The following is an 18063-nucleotide window of genomic DNA, read 5'->3' as shown; positions in this document are numbered from 1 at the left end:
CCATGCCCAAGGAGGGAGTGAGGACCAGGGTAGCCCAGGAGGCTCCAGGATGGGACCAAGAGATGGGGCTGGGAGACAGGGACCTCCTCTCCTCCTGACGCACCTGACCCCTCATAGTGGTCGCCACTGGGAACCTGCTGGACCTGGAAGAGACAGCCAAGGCCCCGCTGTCCGCGGTCAGTGCTAACACCACTCACATGGATGAGGCACTGCGACCTCAAGACTTAAACAGCAGCAGCGTTGTCTGGGTGAGTGGTCGTGTGGCCTGAGGACCCCCCAAGGATCCAGTGAGCCTCGGCCTGATCCCTGGATGAGGCCTAAGGCAGCTCCAGGGTGCAGGCCCTGGTACCCGTGATTTGCAGGCCTCTAGGAGGGCCTGACCCAGCCTAGCAACAGCCACACCCAGGGTAGGGAATGAACAATGTCCCCTTTGAACCTAGGGCTGCGTCCCCAACAGGCTTGGCTCCCAGCACAGCTGTCTCCTCACAATGCCTGGCCTCTTGGCCTGTGCATCCATGGCTCTGCCCACTGCAGGACCAGCCAAAGGCCCCCTTGTTCTCGGCATGGGCACTTGGCTCCTGAAGCCTCTCCCCCTCGGCCCTCTGAACGAGGAGCCTGAGACTCAGGCAGGCAGCCTGGCCCTTGACTCACTCTGTGACCCGGGGCAAGCACTCTGACCTCTCTCTGTCTCAGCTTTTTCACTTCTTCATTGATGATGATGACCTCTACCTGCAGAATCTCCCAGAGGAACATAATTTTTTTATTTAAAAAATTAGAAATTTTTTTCATTTGGAAATAATTTCAGACTTATAAAAAAAATTACAGAAATGGTACAAAGAATTCCTGTTCCTCTTCATACAGATTCCCCAATTGTTAACATCTTACATAACCATGTTACAAAGATCAAAATTGTTAACATTTATGCAACACTTATATAATCTACAGACCTGATTCACATTTCTCCATTTGTGGAGATATCCTTTTTCTAGTCCAGGATCTATTGCAGAATGACATGTTACTTTACTTGTCATGTCTCTTTTTTTTTTACGTTTTTGCAAAATCTTTTTTTTTATCTTTATTGGAGTATAATTGCTTTACACTGTTGTGTTAGTTTCTGCTGTACAACAAAGTGAATCAGCCACGTGTATACATATATCCCCATATCCCCTCCCTCTTGAGCCTCCCTCCCACCCTCCCTATCCCACCCCTCTAGGTTGTCACAAAGCATCAAGCTGATCTCCCTGTGCTATGCACGTCTCTTTAATTTTAAAAATCTGGAACATTGATGGATTTGAAAACCTATCAAATCCCATTGCCTGTTGGGGGCCACCCAGTGTCCCCCAGGCAGGCACTGTGAGCCTGTTCTCTGCAGTCTGGGAGCCAGCCTTGCCACCTGCCCGCCCTCCCAGAGGCTGTGGAGGGAGCCTTGCCCATTGTGTTCCCACCTCGGCTGTGGCATTCCTGCCATCAGCTATCCCTTGTGAGCTTGCAGTTTGGGCTCAGCTTCTGAAAGTGGATGAAAGCAAGAAAACCTTCTTCCCATCCTCCCTCTTGGAATTTGAAAGCTGTAGAGATCGTCCGGTCCAACCCCCTCATTTTGTGGAAGGAAAAGCTGAGTCTCAAAGAGGAGCAGTGACTTGCCTAAGGTGTTGCTGAGTCGTGGCAGAGCTGGGAATTGAACCCCCATGTCTTTAGGCACCTAGGTGCCCTTTCTCCTGTCCCACATCCCAGGTTTGGGTCCCTGTGCTGAGATGCTGGTGGCAGTAGCCAGGTGGAAGGCCTGCCTGTGCCTGTTCCTCTAGGCGCCCACCAGACTCCTACGCTTGTGTGCCATGTCCCTATAGCTTACCCAGGGCTGGGACAAGCCCCGGCTCTGAGCACGGGCTCCCCCTCTGAGGGTTCTTATCTCCTGCTTTGTTTTCCCCAAGGAGCTGGATGATGGCCTGGATGAAGCATTTTCAAGGTAACGTTAGCTGGGCTCCTGGTGCTGGGGGAGGAGACCTGGCACTTGGGGGTTGGTCTCCAGGGCCCTTTGCCATGTCTTAGAATGTGAACTCTGACCTTCCCCAGAGCAAAAATCTCAACTCAGATACCTCCAGGGCTGGGGAGCTCACTATCTGGCTTGGTCTGCCAGAAAGTTCTTGCTGTTGAATCAAAAGCTATTCCTTGTGGCCGCTCTACCACAGGCTGAGCTGAACTGAGCACACCACAGCTCAGGTTGGCTTCCTCTTCCTACACCTGGTGTGGCCTTCAAAAATGGGTTTTTTTGCAGGCTTTGTTCCTTCCAGAGGTTTTGCATTTATGGAAAGGGGCAGGGAGAAGGCAGTGTTTAATTAAGCCCATGGAGCATTGCGTAGAGGAGGGATGTGAGGCCCATTAGGAGATATTTGGTCTAACCAGAGGCTGGTGGCATTTCCCCTTTTCCCAGGGACCATCTCTGTCCATGGCTACCTTCAGCTTGGGGACACGCCACCAAAAAGGCTGGCTGAGGAGATGCCCGGGCAGCTCAGGCTTCAGAGCACTGGGCCCTGGTCAGCCAGGCCTTCCTTTCTCCCTTGGGACCCTCAGCAGCCCCCTACAGCCCTCCCCCGCTTCCCCATCCCCTTCCTGCCAGAGCCAGTGGAAACCTCTCAACCCAGCCCAGGTCGGGGGAGCGGCGTGTGTGGCCCCTTCATGATTCTTTTTACCATCTTCCCAGCTTCTCTGGCTGACTACAACCCCCTTGTTTGAAGGAAATCTTTCATTCACTTTTTCCAGATTACTAAAGTGTCTTTTGCCCTTAATGAACAACTTGGAAAATCAGCAAAGCGTTAAACAGGAAATAACACCATCCCATAATCCCACAGCCCTGACTTTGGGGCTTAATTCACGCTAATCCTATCCATATACATTTTTTTGCATTGATCAGCTCGTCATATTTGCATCTGGGGATCCTGATTTTCACTTACTCCTGGTGTATCAGGAGCATTTCTCCAGGCTGTTAAAAACTCCTTGTAAACACCTCATTCACTGACTGCCTCATGTTCTTTTAAGGACATGGGCTGTAATTTATTTAACTCTCCCTATTCTTGGTACGTGCAGTTGTGCCCCTTTTTGAATTTACTTTGTGAACAGCACTGTGTTGAACGTAGTTAAAGCCAGTGGTCTTCCATGGTTGCCCCAGGCTCTCTCCCACGCATGCCCCTCTCTGCCCTGGCAGCGCTGCCCTTTCTCCTCTTTCCTGGCATTTCTTGATGGAGCTGTGGACGGTGTGGGTGCCCCAGCCTCTCCGTGGTGGGAACGCCACTGCCTGCCCCACAGTTTTCTGAGCCACCTGACCCTCAAGGGTAGGCTCTCTGGTTAGAGGCTCCACCTCTCCTGACATCCGGGTCTTGCTTCTTTGGCCATGTGTCCTGCCGTTTTCCCACCCACGTCCTCTCACTTCTGACCCTGGTGCTGGCTAGGCTGGACCGGCTCCTCGGGGCCCCGCCAGCCCCTTGCCTGGGCCCCCGGCTCACACAGCTCTGCCTTCCAGGCTTGCCCAGTCTCGGACGAACCCTCAGGTCCTGGACACTGGACTGACAGCACAGGACATTCATTACGCCCAGTGCCTCTCGCCTGTCGACTGGGACAAGCCTGACAGCAGTGGCGCCGAGCCGGACGACCTCTTCAACTTCTGAGGCCTGGGGCTGGCAGGACATGTGACAAACCAAAGCCACCCACGTCGGGGGCGGGGGCCAGCTCCAGGACCCCCAGCCACTGTCCTTCAGTCGGCAGCGCTGTCAGTCTGCAGATCAGAGCTGCAGCCAGTCAAGCAGAGGGAAGTAGAGATTCTTTTTTAACCCCGTTCTTTCTCTAAGAACTGAAAGATGCCTTGAATATTTATTCAGTGACTCCTGGTTCAACTCAGAAGCTGGTTTTGCATCAGGCACCAGCTCAGTGTTATAACCAGCTTTCTGCCCTCTCTTGAGCGAGCTCTGCTCCACCGTGGGTGTCAGGATGGTGACCAAAGCATTTCTCGTCCCTTCTCTTCAAGGGCCCAGATTTCCCTGGAGGTGCCCTTGCTCCTTACTGAAAGTAGTCGGATCGTTCATTTCTGTCATCCTTTGAGCACAGGAGGGCAACACAGCCTCGGGAGAAGACTGTGACATCCAGCCCACCTTCCGTGGGGGGCCCAGTGGGCCGGGGCTTGGGCTCCTGGCCCTGGGGGCTCTCAGAGACAGAGGGGCAGCCCCTGACCAAAGACAACACGTGGCAGGCACTTTAAAGCACGCACAGCAGGTGTGGCCCCCAGCTCCTCGATGGTGCTTCGTTGCGTAGAGCTTTCTTTCTGCCCTTCTTCCGAGAGACGAGGCCCAGAGTCCCCATCAGTGCTTGGAACCGGTGTAACTGGCTGCCCTGGACTCCCAGAGTCTGCCTGCGACTGTGGGGTCATCCGTGTGACCGCCTCCTGCAGAGCTCCCACCCTGCCCTTCCCCCTCCACGGGGATGAAGGTTTTCCCGCGCTGCTGCTCGGTCTGAGCCCCACCTCCCCATACTTCCTGAGATAGTGCGTGAAACCTAACACCTAGATTTGTTTGCGAATGTTTGGTTGCCAGTTTCTAGATGAGGAAACTGAGACCACACGCGTGGAAGGGGTAGAATCAAGAGTAGAACCCAGATCTGGTGCCAAAGCTGCCTTCTCACCCACACCTCTCACAACTCACACCTCCTTTTTTCTAGCTTTGTTGCCCTCCCAGGAACCAAAATGCCCCAGCTATTTTCTGACCAAAATGTGTTTCATAACAAACCATCTGGTGCCTTTACTCGCATAACTGGCATGAGCCTGTGTGCCCTGCTGGCTATCTCGCTGTTGATTTCTGTGAAAATGGAAGTGTTTGAAGTCTGCTAATTCAGAGGGTGAAACAAAACCAAACTTCATAAGCATCACGCTGTTCCTTCCTGATGCTCCGACCCCAGGTCGGGGACATACCAGCAGCAGCCTGTCTTCAGAGTCTCCCTTCCTCCCCTTTCACCCCCATGGGGCTCCCAGCAAAGCCGCCAGCACATTCTTCATCCTCAGGTGCCTCCCAAGCCTGGCTTTACCAAGCTTAAGTCTCTGGTGATAGTTGGAGCAGGTTTCACCAGCCCAGGAAACACACCGTTTCTTAGAATCTACGTATCTAAGCATCTGAATCAAAACACAGAGACAGGAGTGCCTGGGTGAGAGGTGGGGTGGGATTGCCTTTATCACAATGTGAGGATAACTTCCTTTCCCTGGCCCAGCTCCTGCACCCCCGCTGCCCACCCCAGATCTCCTTGGTATCAGCCCCTGTATTTGTCGTGAGGCAGCAGGGCTTGGGCCTGACACGGGCCGCCCTTGGCACGAGGGTCCAGGAGCCCTGAGAAAGGCTGTGCTGTGTTTGTGTGAGTCTCTATGGGGCCTTCATCTGGTCTCTGGCCAACAGTGGTCAGTGTGCTCCCCTTGTGTCTACAGATAAGTTTTGTTGTGCTTTACTTTGTGTTGCTGTAAAGGAAGTTCTAATGAGGAAAAAAATAAGTAATAAATGTTCTCTTTTTGAAATACAAAGAGCACTTGCATGGAGTGTCCTGGTGGCCACGTAGGAGCGTGGCCTTGGGCAGCCCCTGCCCTGGGTGGTTGAAGCAGTGGTGGCCACAGACCCAGACATGGGGGATAATGGTCTGTGATCCCCTAGATGAAGCCAAAGGGCCCCCTTTCCACCAGGCAGATGGGTTGTGTGATGAGGTCATCTCTGGATAGCTTAGTGAGCTCAGCACTGGAGAGGCCTCTGAAAACCTAGGTCAAGGCCTCCTAACCAGGGTCTGTGACCCCTTGAAATGTACATTATGCGTGTGGCCACACGAACATTTTTCTTGGGGATGGTGTCTCTCATTTCCATCACATTCTCAAATGAGTCCATGACATTTATTCATTTGACAGACTTTGTGCTAAACACAAACCAGGCCTGGGATTCAGTGCTGGGGACAGCAGTCCAGACACCCTCCCTGTCCATGTGGACTCAGAACGTGTGGCTTGGGTGTGATTGGGGACTAGGGTGGGGGGGTGGAGGAAAGTGTGTTTTCGTGACTTGGGAGACCCGAGGTCTAGCTCTGGCTCTGCCACCTGGGGCTGTGACACTGGATCAGTCACTTCTTTCCTTGAGCCTCAGTTTCCCCATCTGGGAAAAGGGTACAACAATCACCACCCTTTCTGCCTCCCTGGGTTTTGTGAGATTCGGGTGACAGTTATCATATTGTTGGTGATGTACTTAGATGGCTCAAAGCTTATCTCAAAGCAAACGGCAATTTGGACCAAATACATTTAAGGAAGTCAAAGTAAAATTGATAATAACGCGGGCTACCGTTAACTGAGCTCTTCGTCTGTGCCCAAGGCCATGCCAGGCTCTCAACTCTAGCTCATCGCGGCGCTCCTGTTGAGCCCCGTCGTACTGGCTCCCTTTCCTGCTGCAGGAACCGAGGCTGCAGGCACTGCTGCCAGTGCCTGACAGACCACAGCCCAGACTCGGATCTCTGTGGCCCTTGACTCTGCCACGTCCTGATCCCCCGGGAGCCACGTCTGCAGTCATGCTGCCTGTGGCCTCCTGTAGAGCCGCACAGAAAGGCCGCTCTCTTCAAGCTCCAGTGGGGGTCTCCTTGGACATTTATCTCTTTGTCCCTTTCAAACAGTGATCATAAAAATATCCGGAACCCAGGGGCGGAGACCTCTGATATCAGCCCTCGTCGGGCAGACTGGCTGTGAATTCTGAGTGGATGGTAGATGACTAAGAAATTCTCTCCTTTCTTCTTCTCCCATAATCTGAGAAGACACCCAACAAGTCCGTCTTTCGGTTTAAATTTGGCCAATGCCTTTAGTCTCCGGATGTCTCAAATTATGAATCCTGAGCACTCGCCATCTGCTCTTTCATGCATAACGGATGAAGCTGCAGAGAACAAAGTCGCCTTTCAGATTTGATGTGACCTTCAGCTTCACTGGGTGGATGTTGGGCTCTCCTCTCCCAGGGGGAGAGCCCATCCCAATTAAATCTCTCCAAGGACTTTCTGACAAGCCCGGAGAGGGAATCTGGGCGAATTCTGGGCCCTCAGTGCTTGTCTGGGGTCTGTTCTTCACCTGGCCTTCTTGCTTCTGCCACTCCCTGTGCACGGAGTACAGAGGTGGCCTCTTTGTTATCAGGGAGTGAGCTTTTCCCCAGGGCATACATGCCAGGCCCTGTTAGTCCTTTATACCTAACATCAGAGATACTAGTCTAACAACCATGCCAGGAGGTGGGTGGTCCTAGCACCATTTTCAAGATGGGACAACTGAGGGTCAGGGAGGATAAGTGAATTGACCAGAGTCTCACAGCCAGTAAGGAATGGACCTTGGATCTGAACCCCAGTCTGCCTGACGCCAGAGCTTGTATATTTCCACGGCACTACCTACCCTGTAGAGTGAAGGGCAAACCCAAGCCGAGCTGCCCATGTCCTGTTCTGGGGAGCCTCTACCATGGCACAGATGGGAGCAGCAGGGCCCAGGCCAGGCTAGGTACCTGGGGCAGGGGCCGTCTTCACAGACTGGTGGAAACAGATCTTTCCCACTGCTAGGGGGTGCCCTTGGGGCTGCTTCTCTGGACATGACCAGTTGAGGACTCGGCAGGGCGTGTCTCATCACATCAGGGCCCTGTCTTGCCCCCAGCCAGCATTGCCCAGTCTATGTTTGTGTGGGGTGGGCGGAGGCCCAGAGTGAGCTTTGGTGTCCCTCCGAGGGGGAAGGTGTCCTCTGGGAGCAGACTCAGTGTGTTGGGGTGGTGAATGCCAGCCTCAGAGGGCCCGGGAAGGAGGGGAACACATCTCTGGAACACTGGCAGCATCTGAACCCGTTAACTAGTTTAAGCTGCTGCACAGTGACTGTGCTAGGAGGCATTATTAGCCCATTTTAGAGACGATGACACTGAGGCCCACAGAGTTTATGTGACCTGCCAGCCTCACACAGCTGGGAAGAGGCGGGCCTGGGATGCAGAGCCCCTGTGTTCTCCACTGTCGCAAGGTGACCCTGCCCCTCTGCAGATTACTTGGAACATTTGGACAACACAATGTCCTCGCTTACTTAGGAGCTTCTGAGCCCAACACATGGGTGCTGGGTCAAATTGGTGCCTTTGCTTCCAGCCAGGACAGATGTGGGCTGTGTCATAAGTCCTTGTTGCCAAGCGACAATTCTGACCACAACTCCTGAGCCCCAGCACGGGGTAGGGCTGCCGGGACCTGTCTTGACCTCTTCACAGTCCAGGGTTTGTGGGTCCTGGTGCCCTGGAAAGCTCCTGGGCGTGGGCTAGGTTTGTACCACACCAGGGGGACATTAGAAGTCAGAGCTGGAAGCCAGGGAGAATTCCTGGAAGAGGGGTGTTCCAGCTGGGCCTTGAAGGAGGGGAGAAAGGTTGGGAGCTCTGAGACGCCAGGGCCTGGGTCTGATTCACCTGAACCTCAGTGCCCAGCATAGCACCTGGCACAGAGTGGCCGTCAGTGACTCGAGTCAGCTCATCAAAAGGGGGACAACCAGCCCAGCTTCCTGTGAGACCCTGCTGAGAGCAGGGGCAGCCTCAGATCGGCAGGCAAGGCTGGAGTCTCTGCAGCCCAAAGATCCACTTTGCAGGTTATCTTTTCTGAAGGCAAAGCCACCCGATGGTCAACTTCCCCACGCACACTGGGCTTTGGCTCTCTGGGTCTCCATCACGCAGCCAGCAGCCAAGCACGCCCAGCCCAGCCTGGTTTAGTAAAATGTGTGGTCCACTCCTCTGACCTGACCAAAGATCTTGATTTTCAAAATGTCTTCAAAGCAGGAGTCTAGAATTTTCAGAGCTAGAAGAGCCATAATGGTCCTCCAGCCCACCCTCTTTGCTTACAGTTGGGGACTGGGGCCCACGGAGGGATGGGCCATGTGGGCAGTTGAGAAGCAGAGCTGAGATGGGAGTGTTATTCTTTTCCAGGGACCCCATGCCCTGTCCCCCATCCACCCCATAGAGAAGAGAGAGAGGTCCCTTCCCCACATGTGCTGGGAGGGCCGATGTGCTCGAGGTCTGTAGGGCTTGTGGGGAAGTGGAAATGATTATGATAAGAAGAGGCAGGAGAAAGGGCCTTGGTGAATTCTCAAGCATGTAATAAGCATCAGCTTATCACCCGTCTCTTCACTGCGCCTCCTCAAGGGCCCCAAGGTCTCATCTGCTGCTCGAGCTTCTGGCACAGATGCCTGGAAGAGAGAGCAGAGAGCTGTGATTAGGAGCATGGCCCCTAGAGCCAGACTGGGTTTGAACCGCAGGTTTGCCACTTATTAGGCATGTAAATGACTGAAGAGCAATTGACTTCATAGTCTGGGTCTCAGTTTACTCGTGTATAAAATAGGATGATAACAGCACCATCCACACGGGGACGTTTTGAGGAGCTAATGAATGAGTTGGTACTTGCGAGGTGCTGAGAACTCCGCCCACTGTGGCTGTCAATTGCTGTGAGGGCTTCTGGGGGAGAGGGGACATGCAGGACCAGTCTCACCGCAGGGCTGTGGCCCCACCCGAGATGGCAAAGGCGGGCACTTCTCTGGCGGTCCAGTGGTTAAGACTCCATGCTTCCACTGCAGGGGGCATGGGTTCGATCCCTGGCCGGGGAACTAAGATCCCTCATGCTGCACGACACAGCCCGAAAAATAAAAAAGATGGCAAAGGGGGAGGAGACATGTCCCACCAGCTTCCACCCTGATGCCACCCAAGTGCACGCCCTGGCCCTTCCCTACCATCAAAGTGTGCCGCAGGAAAAACTCCAGAAACTTCAATATCCAGTCAGGATTCAGGCAAGAATACCTTCCACTCTAGCTGTTTCAAGTAGGAAATAAATCTCTTAATAGATTCGGCTCACAAAACCACTGGGAGGGCTTCCCTGGTGGCGCAGTGGTTGAGAATCTGCCTGCCAATGCAGGGGACACGGGTTCGAGCCCTGGTCTGGGAAGATCCCACGTGCCGCGGAGCAGCTGGGCCCATGAGCCACAATTACTGAGCCTGCACGTCTGGAGCTTGTGCTCCGCAACAAGAGAGGCCGCGATAGTGAGAGGCCCGCGCACCGCGATGAAGAGTGGCCCCCGCTTGCCGCAACTAGAGAAAGCCCTCGCACAGAAACGAAGACCCAACACAGCCATAAATAAATTAAAAAAAAAAAAAAAAAAACTTTGGCAGGATGTCACTCCATTTCTGACCTCCTCCGATGTCATTAAAAAAAAAAAAAAAAAACCACTGAGAGGGCTGGGGGTGTGACGGAGGCCCCGCAAGGGTTCAGGGAATCAGGACAGGCTGGAGCCGAGGGAGCTGCAGCCAGTGGCCCGGCAGCTCTCTGCTCCTAGGGTTGGTTCTGTGCGATCCGATCTCACTGGCAGAAGCCGATGTGAAGCCTGCCGGCCAAGGGAGGTGCGAAAAGTGGTTCACAGGCGTCCAGCCCCCGAGAGGGCACGTAGAAAGGAAGGAAGAAGGCGCTGAGACCACCGGGCACCCCGTCCTCCCCTGACACTCCTGTGGGAGGTGGGGGACAGGGAAACCGGGGTGGCTGGGCCAGAGGAAACCTCACCACCGTGTGGACTGTCAGATGCTGTGTTGAGAGCTGACACGTGTTATCTTCGATCCTCACGACAGCCGTGTGAGAGACAAGACTGAGCGGCAAAGTGACAGGACCAAGGCTGGACCCCAGGTCTGTCTGCACATCAGCTTGGGCCCTGCCTCTGGATGCTCCCTGAGCCAGGCTGGCGGTCAGGGGTGATTCATTCAGCACCCATTGATTGAGCACCAAGCATACACACCAGGCTGGGTGCCGGGTGCTTGGAGCGTGGCAACAAACAAAACAACGAAGATCCCATCCCACGGAGTTGCGTTCCGCTGGGGGAGGGGGATACTGACCCTCCCCGCTCCCCAAATCTGTGTGGTGCTCAGTACTAGGAAGAAAAAAGAAAGCCAGGGCTGGGGATAGAGGGGGAGGCGGGTGGTGCCGCTTTATACGGGGGTGGGAGGTCAGGGAGGTTTGTGCAAAGGGCCTAACGGAAGTGGGAGGAAAGAGCACTTGAGACAGAAGACACAGCAAGTGTGCCCCCTCCTCGGCCCCGCCGCAGGCAGGTGGGAGAGTGAAATGTGGGAGAACAGAAGGGGCGAGGAGCTCAGTGTGGCCGGAAGGAGAGCTGGGAGATGAGGTCAGACAGCAGGTGGGCGCCGGGGACCTGGGGCAGGGGCGGGGGCTTCTGACTTGCTTGAGATGGAGTGGGTGGTCTGTGCAGAGAGAGACAAGATCACAGAGGCTGCAGAGACCCCCAGGGGCCGGGGCAGTTGTCCAGGGTCAGGCCCAAGAGAAAGCGGGCTCAGGGCTAGAAAAGGGGCGGGTGGGAGCTTGACGACAGGACGCACTTCCTCCTCTGTTTCCGACAGAGGCCCGGGTTTGAGGTGTCCCCGAGTCTGGGGGTCTGGGTCCCGGGCTTGTGCCTCCTTGTGTGATATGGAGGGCTGGTGTCTCCAGGTCCCTGCCGGCGTCAGGCTGCAGTGCGAGCGTCCCCAGGCACGTGTGTCATTCCTCTGGGAGTGTGGAGTGAGCATGTGTCAGCTCTGCGGTCTGTGTTGTGCTGCAGGCGTGCGTATCTGAACGTGAGCATGTGGACGTCTGGTCTGGTGGGGAGCAGGCCTGTGTATTTCTTTGCGCATGTGTGGGTGCCTGCTTGTCTGTAGGGGGCAGCAATGGGGAATGTCTTTGATTTTGGCCCCTTCACTACTATCTAGTTCCCCTGCTTTCTTGACGTTCTGCAGAGCTCAGCTCTAATTTTTACAGCAAATCAGAACAGATGCCCCTGGGACCCAGGGGGGTTGGCCTATGCTTCTTGGGGACTTGGGTTGAAGGTCTGTCCCGTGAGGTTATCTGACAGCTGAAGTAGGGAGGATGCCCAGCCCCTGGTTTCCGCGTCGGCAGTGTTTTAAACCCAGAGGCCCCCCTCCCTCCACAGGGACCGAGTTGGACCAGGGCTTTCACCGCCTGGTTAGGAAGACTGTCTGAAGTTTGGGCCCCGCCAGCCCTCAGTGAGAGTCAGATTCCTAAGCCTGGAGGCCTTCAGGAAAAGCCAGGACTTCAGCACTGTGGAAAGAGCACAGAATTAGGAGTCAGAGGGACCTGGGTTCAAATCCCACTTTTGTCACTTACTAGACATAGTAAGTAGTTCATAACTGTGGTCAAATGATGGCTTGGTTTCCTCTCTGTAGAGTGTGACGCCACCTCATGATGTCATTATGAGCATTAAATGAGAACTTACTATGTGCCAGGCCCTGTGCTAAGGGCTTTGTATGAATCACCTCATTAAATCCTCACCATGACCCTCTAGAGTGGATGCTGTCCCCATTTTACTGAAGAAGAAACTGAGGCCCAGAGAGGTGAAGTTACTGGCCCAGTGTCACTCAGCGGGAATGGGAGAGCCTGGGTTTGAAATAGGCAGTGTGACTTCAAAAGTAGCAGCGTGACACAGTGAATATAAAGCCGAGTGCCTGACTTCTGGTAGGAGTTTGGTCAGTGATGGTTGTTATTACTGATGCCACACGGCTATCAAATTCTTGACCCCCAAAGGATAGCTCTGGACCCTCTTTTCTCCTTTTAAATTTTAAAGAGGGCAGTGGAAAAGCACCAGACTCGGGAGACTGAAGTTCAGACCCTGACTCTGTGACTCATTCACTGTGTGACCTTGTACTAGTCACCTCCCCTCCCTGAGCTCCATTTTTCCTCATCTGTACAGTAAGGACACTCATTTCTGGCCTGCCTATAAGGATCAGGTGTGTGCAAAAGAGCTTGCAGCCTAAGTTGACTGTGTCGTCCCCAAAAGACTTGTCCAAACCCCCAGTACGTCAGAATGTGACCTTATTTGGAAACAGGGTCTTTACAGAGGTGATCAATTAAAACAAGGTTATCAGGGTGGTGTCCTTATAAAAAGGGGAAATTTGGACACAGGGCCAGCCAGGTGCAGAGCGAAGGCTGTGTGAAGAGACACAGGGAGAAGGCCATGTGAAGGCCAGGGTTATGCTGCCACAAGCCAAGAAATATCCGGGGCAATCAGAAGCTGGAAGAGGCGAAGCAGGATCTTCCCCTACAGGTGAAGGGGGGGACACGGCCCTGCTGGCACTTTGATTTTGGTCTTCTGGCCTCCAGAACTGTGAGACAACACATTTCTGTTGTTCTAAGCCACCCACTTTGAGGTATAGGTTTCCCCATTATCCCAAAGTTCCTGTGAAACCTTTTGTAAGCTGAAATGGTGTAAAGCGAAGAAGCAGTTACTTAGGACACATCTTGCTAACGGATGCAGAAAATAAATCCAGTTAAAGCACAGATGCTCTCAGACACAGTTCAAAGCTAAAGTGGCTTGAGATGCTTTGATGCTGAGATGCTGAGGGTAGTTTCCCGGGAAGGAGCTTGGCAGTGCCACTCTCACCCCTCGGGGTGCACGCTGCCTCTATGACGGCTGCTGCAAAACAAACGCTGAACGCTATTCTTGCTTTTTCGTAAATGGTAAAATCCTCTTTATTTATTTTATTCATCTATTTTGGCTGCGTCAGGACTTAGTTGCGGCACGCAGGGTCTTCGTTGAGGCATGTGGGATCTTTCGTTGCGGCGCAGGCTCTTTGCTGTGGCAAAGGGGCTTCTCTCTTGTTGCGGTGCTTGGGCTTCTCTCTAGTTGTGGCATGCGGGTATTCTCTCTCTAGTTGTGGCACGGGGGCTCTAGGGCGCATGGGCTCTGTAGTTTGCAGCACGCAGGCTCTCTAGTTGTGGCGCGCGAGCTCAGTAGTTGTAGTGCACAGGTTTAGTTACCCCGTGGCATGTGGGATCTTAGTTCCCTGACCAGGGATCGAACCCGTGTCCCCTGCATTGGAAGACGGATTCTTTACCACTGGACCACCAGGGAAGTCTCCGAAAATCCTCTTTGGATGTCTTTCAGTTAGTGAAAACAGGAACTAACATAGGTCTTTTGTAAACGTGAAGTGGCATAAAGCATCCTTTTGAAAAGCGGGGGATACATGTTCTTTGTTATAGCAGCCCCAGGAGACTTAAACAGGCCTGTGACATAAGATCCATAATGCCCACCATTTTTTTCTGGGGATACAAGCATGCACCCCATTGACACTGTGAAGAGACCGAGGCTCAGAGAGGTGAGGTCATCAGCCCATCACACAACAGGTGAACGCAGTGCCAGGACCGAACCAGGGTCCTCCTGACCCCAAAGTCAGTGCTACTCTGCCGAGGAGCAGGGCCTGAGGCTGGAGGCCAGGTGACCAGGAAAGCCTGGGGCAGCCCAGGAACGGGGGCCTGGCTCTTCAGCTTTGCTCTGCAGCCTTTCCCCATCCTCCTCTGAACTCTGGGGCAGTTTCCCTGCCCTGCCTGCCTCCAGGGCTATTGGGTCTCATGGCCTGGGTCACTAGGACACACAGAGTATCCCCGGCCACCTGGCACTTGCAGGGGGAGGTGGCAGTTAGTGGCTCCCTGGTGTCAGAGCCAGAGAGCCAGGTTCAAGTCCTGACTCCACCGCTGCCTGATTGACGTGAGTTTGTCACCACCCCCCTCTCTGAGCCTCAGTTTCTCTGTCTGTGAAATGGGACCATGAACCAAACTCTGCCTTCCCTGAAGGGTGGTCTAAAGGTACAGTGAGGTCAGGTGTGGGTAGAAGCTCAGAGACTGCTATGACGGGGCTGTTGCCCAGGCAGGGCTTGTGAGTGGAGGATATAAAGTCCTGCCTGGGGTCCCCAGGGCACTGTGTCCCCAATGCTGGCTGGTGGGTCTGGTCTAAGGCAGAGTGGGAAGGAAGGTGGGCCAGGTTTGGGAAGATTCTAAAAGTTCTGCCTCCCCCCTTCAGCTCCCCTAACCTGGGTCCTCTCTCAGCCCCCTAGGGTTGCTGTGGCGAAGGGGAGATGGATTAGGATGATTCATGGTTATAATTTATCAAGCACTTAGTCTGTGCCTAATTTTTGTTTTAAGGTAATTTTACAACAGCTCTCTGCAGAGTAGGTGATGTTGGTCCCATTTTACAGATGAGGAAACTGAGGCTCAGAGAGACAATGTGACTTGCCTCAGGTAACACAGCCAAGAAGGGGCAGGGCCAGGATTTGAGGCTAGGCCTCACTCAACACACCCTGTCAGCCCGACATTTGGTGGAAACTGGGGTGGGGCCCAGAGAGGGGATGGACCTTGACTAAGGCCACATGGTAGGGCAGGGGTAGGACCTCAGGTCCAGGCCTTTCTTCCTCTTCAGAGAGCAGGGCTGAAGGGAGAGGCGGACACCCACGTGTTTAGCAAACCCCAGTTATAGGTCTGGAGCCTTTGCCTGCCCCTCCTGGTGTGGAGGAGGCCATGTGTTGTCAGGCAGAGGCATCAGGCTGGGCTGAGGCACAGACCGGAAGAGGGCCAGTGTGGCCAGGCCAGTGTTTGGGCTCTAAGAACAGACTGACTTCTGCCTAAAGCATGGCTGCAGGGTGCCTCAGTCAGGGGAGGCCTAAGCTGGGCCGTGGGTGTCCCGCCAGTGGCTCTGGCCCATGGCAATGTCCTGTGAGCATGGCATTCAGTCCCAGCCCTGCTGAGTCACCCCCAGGCAGAAAAGGCCAAACGCCATCTCAATTCCACTGCCCAGGAAAGATCGGGAGAGGATGTCTTGAATGCTGCAGCTTTACTGCAGTAAGTTTGTCGATTCAGCTCATTACATTTAATTAGAATTATTTAATTAGAATCTTAATAAAAGAGTAAAACAGGAAGGAGGCTGAGAAGCAGAGGTAAGCAAATCTGTGCTGAGCATATGAAGTAGACCCAGCTGGGCGGCGGAGTGGCGGAGGGGCTGCCAGCACATTTGCCTGGAAGGTTGGGGATAGGGGTCTGCATGTTCCAGGACCACCAGGGCCCAGGGATCTGGCAGTGGGGAGAAGGGAGCTGAGGGCCTGGGGCAGGGCTCTCACCCACCCATTCCGTGTGCCGGCTCCCGGCCTGAGGACACTGGGCCTGTGGAGATGAGTAGGACCCGTTTCTTGCCCTCAAGGGAAACAGACAAGAAGCCAGACAGTTACAGAGCCCAGTGCCCCCGGGGGGTCAGAGTTCACTGCAGCAGCCATAGACGGGTGTCTGACCTGGGCTGGGGGTGGAAATCTCTCTAGAACATTGATGCCGGCCTGCAGTGACACCTGAACATTGAGTTGCAGTTACGATGAGGAAGAGGAGAGCTTCAAGCAGGCTTGGGGGGAGGCTCCTGTGGGGGGCAGGGAACAGTGGAGGTCAGAGTAAGGACCTGGATCCAGGTGGCTGGTTCCCCATCCCAGCGCCACGTCTGTGGCCTCTAGCAAGTTACCCCACCCCTCGGAGCCTCATTTTCCTCACCTGTGAATGAGAGCCACAGCGGAACCCGTCTCCTAGGGCTCTTGTGTAGTTAGATGAGCTGATACACGGACAGCACTGGACCAGCAGCTGGTACATGGTCAATGCTATGTGCACTAGCTCTTAGGATTCTTCTTCTTCTCCTCCAAGGTGAGATGTCCAGGGGTGGTCAGTTACACATGTCTGGGCGGGGGTCTAGCTCTGGTGGTCATCAGTGAAGCCACTGGTGTGGATGGGCACCTCAAGAGAGAATGGTGGGCACTGCTGCCACCCATCACCTCCACTTCCTCTTTCCTCATTCCCTGAAGGACCCAGTTTGTTCAGAGATCTGCCCCCAACAGAGCCCTTACTCTTCATGGCAGCTGATCCCACGCACCAGCTCCAGAGGGGGTCTGCTGAGACTCAGCCAAGTATGGTCATGGCATTCCCCTGCTGCTGGTTCTCAGTGAGACTGGAGAGCCGGCCTGGTTCCAGAGTCAGGGGAGAGCCTCCCTCTCCCCACCCCCTCCCCCTGCCTCTCCCATCTCCCCCCCCCTCCTCCTCCCCTTTCCCTCCCTGTCTCCTCATACTCTCCCTCTTCCTCTCCCTCCTGGGTACCTACACAAGTAGGTGGCTCCATTGCCACCCCTTAGGGAATGAGAGCTAGGATAAAGCCAGTGATGTGCTGGTGTTTTTTCCTCTTCAACTGAAAAAAAAAAAAAAAAAAAAAAAAGCCCTGATTTGTAGTGCTTGCTGATTTCCATGGTGTAAATATCTCCTCCATAGCCAATTTCAAACTGCCAACATGATGCCACTGAACACAGAGTTAGGATACACACAATCACCTCTTGCAAGCCATCATGAACCAGCTCCAGCACCGCTAGATGTAGTCAACCCGGAGGATGGCAGAGCTGAGAGAGAAAAGCATGGGCACCTCTGACAGCACTGGGAGCTGCCGGGAGCTGTGCATTCCAGGAGTCTGCCTTCCCTGGACCTCCACTGTCGCAGAGTTTTCTGTTGCTTGCAGCCAAATGCATCCCATGTGCTGTGGGGATGCAGAGTAAGAAGAGAAGAGGACCCAGGGTCAGCCTCAAGGAACCACCAGCATGAATGCAGCGGGCAGAGGAAGAAGAGACTGTGAACTCAACTGCCACTGTAGTTTGACAATGCAAAGGATCATGCTTTGCATTTGGTTTTCCACAAACTTAATCCTACTGCAGTAAAAGATAAGAGATTTTTAGTCCAGTTATAGAAAGTTCCTAGGCTCCAGTTCATGCCTTGAGTCAAGAATTTAGGTATTGAGGTTTGTTATTGTTTTTCTTTTAATTGTCTAGTGTCATAGAAGCAGCCACCCCATCTTTGAAATCGTGCCATTCTTGTGTTCAATGGCTGCGGCCACTGAGGCCCTCACAGCTTTGCCTTCAATGGCACTTTTTTCCAGATGGCCAAAGGCCATAATTTAATTAATTAATTTAATTTAATTAGCTGTTTCACCACTACATACCACAGGCTGCTAGATTCTCATCCTGGATACTAACTGGATTTTCACCACCTTCAGCCCCAACTAGAATAGATTATTATTTCCTTCCTTTCCCTGAGGGTGTCTTGTCTGAAACCTACCCCCTCAGACCAATTTCCAAACCAGTCAAGTTTCTTGGTTGAAAACAATGGAAACTGATGCTCATTAAGCAGAACAGGAACTTATTGGAA

At 53.7% G+C, this 18063-nt stretch overlaps 1 protein-coding gene across 11 annotated transcripts in view; it reads left to right on the top strand.

The window, feature by feature from the left end:
* The window catches only part of LDLRAP1 (low density lipoprotein receptor adaptor protein 1), a 48338-nt gene that overhangs the window by 18544 nt on the left and 11731 nt on the right, over positions 1 to 18063 (top strand). For 7 of the 11 annotated variants that reach the window (XM_082451205.1, XM_082451208.1, XM_082451207.1 and 4 more), the window contains exons 7-8: positions 118 to 248; positions 1929 to 1963. In XM_082451205.1, coding sequence (XP_082307331.1) covers positions 118 to 248; positions 1929 to 1963 — 166 coding nt within the window. Of the gene's footprint in view, positions 1 to 117; positions 249 to 1928; positions 1964 to 3514; positions 5549 to 18063 lie in introns of those variants that run through there. The other 4 variants (XM_082451206.1, XM_082451212.1, XM_082451210.1 and 1 more) reach the window with 3 other exon arrangements.

This window comes from Balaenoptera physalus, assembly GCF_965194825.1.
Source record: "Balaenoptera physalus genome assembly, chromosome: 1".
Taxonomy (NCBI): Eukaryota; Metazoa; Chordata; class Mammalia; order Artiodactyla; family Balaenopteridae; genus Balaenoptera; species Balaenoptera physalus.
This window is presented reverse-complemented; position numbering and strand designations above follow the sequence as displayed.